Below are 6,155 nucleotides of genomic sequence, written 5' to 3'. Positions count from 1 at the left end.
GGACAGACACAGGGATCAATGGAACAGAACAGAGAGTTCAGAATTGGACCTGCAAAAATACAGTCAATTCTTTTTTTTTTTTTTTTTGAGGAAGACTAGCCTGAGCTAACATCTGCTGCCAATCCTCCTCTTTTTGCTGAGGAAGACTGGCCCTGAGCTAACATCCGTGCCCATCTTCCTCTAGTTTATATGTGGGATGCCTGCCACAGGACGGCGTGCCAGGCAGTGCCATGTCTGCACCCGGATCCAAACGGGTGAACCCCGGGCCACTGAAGCGGAACGTGTGAACTTAACTGCTGTGCCACCAGGCCGGCCCTGCCAATTTACTTTTTCCAAAGGAGTGTGAGAATGCGATTCAACAGAGGAGGTACAGTCTTTTCAAGAAATGGTGTTGGAATAATTGGATATGCTGGCAAAAAAAATGAAATTGGACCTAAACTTCACATCTTACACAAAAATTATCTCAAAATGGATTATAGATCTAAATGTAAAATATAAACTGAAACTTTTAGAAGAAACCATAGATGAAAATCTTTGTGACCTGGGGTTAGGCAAAGCGTTCTCAGGCATGACACTAAAAACATGAATTAAAAAGAAAAACTTGATAAATATTTTGGACTTCATCAAAATTAAAACTTTTTCTCTACAAATGACACAATTAAGAGGATGAAATGACAAGCTATAAACCAGAAGAAAATATTTGCAAATCGCATATCTGACAAAGGATCGAATCCAGATTATATACGGAGCTCTCAAAACTCCCTAGTAAGAGGGGCTGGCCCCGTGGCCGAGTGGTTAAGTTTGCGCGCTCCGCTGCAGGTGGCCCAGTGTTTCGTTAGTTCGAATCCTGGGCGCAGACATGGCACTGCTCATCAGGCCACGCTGAGGCAGCGTCCCACATGCCACAACTAGAAGGACCCACAACGAAGAATACACAACTATGTACCGGGGGGCTTTGGGGAGAAAAAGGAAAAAAATAAAATCTTTAAACAACAACAACAAAAAAACTCCCTAGTAAGAAAACATCCCAATTTAAAAACGGTCAAAAGACCAAAACAGATATTTCACCAAAGAGGATATATGGTTGGCAAATAAGGATTTGAAAAGATGCTCCACCCCATTGGCCATCAGGGAAATGCAAATTGAAGCCACAATGACATCTCATCACACACCTGTCAGAATGAATAAAATGTAAAAATGCTGGCAAAGACACACAGCAACTAGAATTTTCCTTCATTGCTGATAGGAATGCAAAATGGCACAGCCACGCTGGAAAACAGTTCAGCAGTTTCTCAAAAAGTTAAACATATACTCAGCACATGAACCAACCATCCTGCTCCTAGATATGGTGTTACCCTGGAGGAATGAAAACTTACGTTCACATAAAGACCTGCACAAGAATGTTCATGGCAGCTTATGTCATAGCCCCAAACTGGAAAAAAACACACACACACACACACGCAAATGTCTGAGTGGGCGAATGAATGAACATATCATGGAGAAGCACTCAGCAGCAAGAAGGAGCCATCTATGGACACGTGTGACAACATGGATGGGTCTCAGGGGTATGCTGAGTAAATCCTAAAAGATGACAGGCTGTATGATTCCACTTATGTGCTATCCTTGAAAAGCACAAAATTAGGGGCTGGCCCCCTGGCCGAGTGGTTAGGTTCGCGTGCTCCACTTCGGCAGCCCAGGGTCTCGCCAGTTCAGATCCTGGGCGCGGACATGGCACCGCTCATCAAGCCACGCTGAGGCAGCGTCCCACATGCCACAACTAGAAGGACCCAGAACTAAAAATATACAACTATTTAGCAGGGGACTTTGGGGAGAAAAAATAACAATAAAATCTTTTCAAAAAACACACACACAAAATTAGAGGGGCTGTCAGGGTTTTGGGACAGAGGAGGGCGAGACTGCAAAGGGGCAGCTTGGGAGAGCTTTTGGGTGATGGAGCTGCTGTGTGTGTGGGGGGATTGTGGGGGGGAACACAAATCTATACATGTGTCAAAATTCACAGAGCAGTACACTAAAAAAAGTCCATTTTATTGTATGTTAAAATAAAAGGAATATTCCCCCATTATATTAAAATGATGATATGGTGAGCAATACTGCAATCTCTAGTAGCACGTGATCTTAGAAGAATTCTCTTTTGTTGACCTGTCACCTCCTCCAGTTTTTCAGGGGACAGATCCACAGTACATCTTTTCTCAGTGCCGGGTGGGCAAAACCACAGCTGCCTCAGAGGAAACCGGGGAACAGAGAGTCAGAGGGGAAGGGGACCGACATGTGGCCAGGCTGGGCCGGCCACAGGACCCCACTGAGGAGTGGTGCGGGCAGCTCGGTGCCTGTGCCAGCCCAAGGAGGGTGTGTGTTGGGCCCTGTGCCTCTGGCTTCCCCATTTTGTGATTCTGAAGTGGACAAGATGGTGCAGTGCCGGGCTGCAAATGCAGGCGTGACCTCCTGGGCTGGCTGGGCCCCTATCTCTCCTGGACTCTGGTCAGGCTGTGGCCAACGCCCCCTCTAAGGCCCAGCAAGGGTGGCAAGAGTGATAGCCCCTCACCACCAGTCCCACTGGGCCCTGACTGCCCACTGTCACTGGATCCGATAAGAGACCACCACCCTCACGGCCCCCTCCCCTCCTGACCAATGGCCACACTCTGGCCCCCACCCCAGCTCCGTGTATATAAGGGGACCCTGGGGGCTGAGCACCATGGAGGCCAGTCCTGAGGACACCCAGCTCCAGTCCAGCCATCACCATGTCTCTGACCAAGGCTGAGAGGACCATGGTCGTGTCCATATGGGGCAAGATCTCCATGCAGGCGGATGCCGTGGGCACCGAGGCCCTGCAGAGGTGAGTGCCAGACAGCCTGGGACAGGTGACAGTGTCCCAGGTGACACTGGTGTAGGTGACAGCGTGAGTTTAGTGAGGACAGGGGCCAGTGAAGAGGGGGCAATGAGGAAGCGACAGTGTGGAGGGGTAATTGTGGTGGGGAACTGTGAGGACCCGGTTCTGAGGGAGAGATCAGTGAGTATGAGTGTGTTGAGGAGGGGTCCCCGGCATCAGCGATCAGGAAGAGGACGAGGATGGGGACGAAGACGAGGATAGGACTCTGACTCTCACGGGTCTCCACAAACATCTGTTGAATGAAGGAAGGAACAAATGCCTGAATGAGGGGGCAGGAGGGTGAGAAAGTGCAACGCCACACTGGAGCCTGGGGCAGCAGGAAAAAACAGCCGTATCGATGTTGTCTTTATTTAAAATTGTAATATTTTGTTTAATGTGAATGTTTTGCATTAATTTTTGTTTTAAAACCCCGCGTTAAAATGTGATTTATCCTGACTCTGGGTTGATGGGCATCCCTTAAGTTTTGCGCCCAGGGCGAGCGCCACACCGACTTCATTGGTCCGGCTCTCGCCCCCCCCCCCCCAAGCTGCGCCCCGCAGCTGCCCCCCAGCTCACGCGCCGCCCCCGCAGGCTCTTCTCCAGCTACCCGCAGACCAAGACCTACTTCCCGCACTTCGACCTGCACGAGGGCTCCCCGCAGCTGCGCGCGCACGGCTCCAAGGTGGCGGCCGCCGTGGGCGACGCGGTCAAGAGCATCGACAACGTGGCGGGCGCGCTGGCCAAGCTGAGCGAGCTGCACGCCTACATCCTGCGCGTGGACCCGGTCAACTTCAAGGTGCGCGCGGGGCGGGGGTCCCGGCGGGGCGCGTGGGGTGCGCGGGGTGCGCGGGGTGCGCAGCGCGCAGGGTCTGGGCCGAAGGTATCCCCCCACCCGGAGACACCCCGCCGCGCCCCGGCCGCGCTCTGAGCCGCCCTCCCGCCCCCCAGTTCCTGTCCCACTGTCTGCTGGTCACGCTGGCCTCGCGCCTCCCCGCCGACTTCACGGCCGACGCCCACGCCGCCTGGGACAAGTTCCTGTCCATCGTGTCCAGCGTCCTGACGGAGAAGTACCGCTGAGCGTACCCCAGACGCCAAGGATAGGCTGCGACCCTTGCGCTGCTGTCGGGGGTCTCCCAATGCCCCTGGCTCCCCTGTGATGCTCCAATAAACGAATCAACGTCCACCTCGCCTCTGTGGTCACTGGGGCCGCGGGAGTTGGGGCGGCATAGGGGTAGGGGGCGGCATAGGGGTAGGGGGCGGCGGGAGGGCTGCGGGGATCCTTCGCACTGACCCCAGGGTCTCTCGGAGGGCAGAGGGCAGCTGCGGGGTGCTGGGGGGCACTCGGGATCCGGGTGGAGCGGCAGAAAGGGCGCCCCTCGGCCTTTACTTCTGCGGCCCACGTGGTACTCTTTCTTCTCCCTCCGGAATTTATACTAGGTCCTAGTTTGTGTCTGATCGCAGCAAGAAAGGAGTATGAAATGTGATCTTTTACTCATTCATTCATCCATTAAACAACATTTATTGGGGTCTCCCCGTGGCGAGTGGTTAAGTTCACACGCTCGGCTTGGGCAGCCCAGGGTTTCTCCCGTTAGGATCCTGGGCGCGGATGTGGCGCCACTCATCAGGCCATGCTGAGGCGGTGTCCCACATGACACAACTAGAAGGACCCACAACTAAAATATACAACTGTGTACTGCGGGGTGGGGTGGGGTGGGGTGGGGGGGAGAAAAAGCAGAAGAAAAAGAAAAAGATTGGCAACAGTTGTTAGCTCAGGGGCCAATCTTTAAAAAAAAATAAATAAATAAAACACTACACTAAAGGTAAAACCTCACTGAGATCCATTTCCCACCTACCTGAGGGCAAAAGTCCAAGACTGACCACATTCTCCTGGCGGCCCCTCCCGACACGGTGGTGGGAGCAGGACATGGACGCACAAAGCAACTGGGGCAGCTTCCTTTGTTAAGGACAGAAAACCTAAGAATCCACGATCAGGCACTGACTGAACAAACCACAAACATGCACACGATGGGAACTGACAAAAGAATGAGGACAACTTCTAATAGTGGCTGTGAAGTGATGGCCAGGATTTATTACGGAAAAAAAGAAAAGAAAAAAGAAATAAGTAGAATGATGTACATATAATATGGTAGCTTCTCCCTAAGAAAAGAGGGGAAATTGAACACACGTGTGTGAATGTACACTGCATGTGTGCATTTGTGCACGTGTGTGAGTTATTATAGCCCTGTGTTTGCACTCATGAGTGTGCATGTGTTCATGTGTGTTTGTTTTTTTAAAAAGAGGAAACCATGCAAGGGTAAACTGGAAAGGACCACAATTGCTGAGGTGAGTGGAGAGGGAGGGGAGGGGCAGCAAGCTCCTCCACGTCTTACTCTCCAGGGGGTTTGAACTTTGCATCAGGTAAATGTTTTACATCATCAAAAATAAAATTAAGAAGAGCAAAGAATGAAAACATCAAAACTGAAGACCAACTTAAATGAACCTGTGTATGGATGGAGTAATATAATCAACAGAAGAAAGAATTGTCCTGAGTGACTTCCAAACACAGTACTTTGTGACCAAAAGAACAGCCAAGAAATTCTAACATCATTCAGTGGTTTGTCGGTCATAACAACACAGATATTGTCATTTCATAACCTTATATTTGGAAACATTTTCAAACTTTCAAAAAATCTGCAAGGATAAGACTAAGATGGAGAAATAGGAGTGGCTGCTAGTGGGTACAGGGCTTTTTGGGGGGGTAATGAAAATATTCTAAAATTGATTGTGGAGATGGTTGCACAATTCTGTGACTATACTAAAAACCATCGAATTGTACACTTTAAGGGGGTGAATTGTATGGTATGTGAATTACATCTCAATAAATCTGTAAAGTGAAATAATAAGACACAACACTCCCAAGCACTCTTCATCAGGATTCCCCAATTGTTAACATTCCACCACATTAGCCTTCACTCACCCTTTCTTTCTGAGCCGTTTGAGAGTAGGCTCCTTTAATATCCTTCCTACCCTGATATCTTGTGTATTTCCTAAAATCAGCAAGAATGCTCACCTGCATTCTCAGAGACCAACCACCAAAATCAGGAGATCAACACTGATCTCATCAACTGATGCCCAGATCTCATCTGTATGTTGTCCTTTCCAGTAAGGTCCTTTGCTGGTCCAGGGTCAAACTTTGCATTTAGTGTCCTTCAGTCTGGCTCCTCAGTCTTTCCTTGCATGATCTTAATAACTCTGAAGGGCACATGCC

At 50.1% G+C, this 6,155-nt stretch overlaps 1 protein-coding gene across 1 annotated transcript; it reads left to right on the top strand.

Annotated features, from left to right (window-relative positions):
• The first annotated feature begins 2,652 nt into the window (after window positions 1-2,652).
• Window positions 2,653-4,059, top strand: HBZ (hemoglobin subunit zeta). Its single transcript, XM_070568923.1, has 3 exons — window positions 2,653-2,854; window positions 3,479-3,683; window positions 3,836-4,059. The coding sequence occupies exons 1-3, from the start codon at window positions 2,760-2,762 to the stop codon at window positions 3,962-3,964; spliced, it is 429 nt and encodes a 142-aa protein (XP_070425024.1). The 5' UTR covers window positions 2,653-2,759; the 3' UTR covers window positions 3,965-4,059.
• Window positions 4,060-6,155: the final 2,096 nt, after the last annotated feature.

Source organism: Equus przewalskii, chromosome 12 (genome assembly GCF_037783145.1).
Source record: "Equus przewalskii isolate Varuska chromosome 12, EquPr2, whole genome shotgun sequence".
In the NCBI taxonomy this organism is placed as follows: Eukaryota; Metazoa; Chordata; class Mammalia; order Perissodactyla; family Equidae; genus Equus; species Equus przewalskii.
Note: the sequence above shows the minus strand (reverse complement) of the source record. Positions and strands in the feature narration are given on the sequence as shown.

Coding starts and splice junctions, on each gene's coding strand:
- HBZ (XM_070568923.1), top strand. CDS start 2,760: ATGTCTCTGACCAAGGCTGAGAGGACCATGGTCGTGTCCATATGGGGC. Junction 2,855..3,478: donor GGCACCGAGGCCCTGCAGAG/GTGAGTGCCAGA, acceptor CCGCCCCCGCAG/GCTCTTCTCCAGCTACCCGC. Junction 3,684..3,835: donor TGGACCCGGTCAACTTCAAG/GTGCGCGCGGGG, acceptor CCCGCCCCCCAG/TTCCTGTCCCACTGTCTGCT.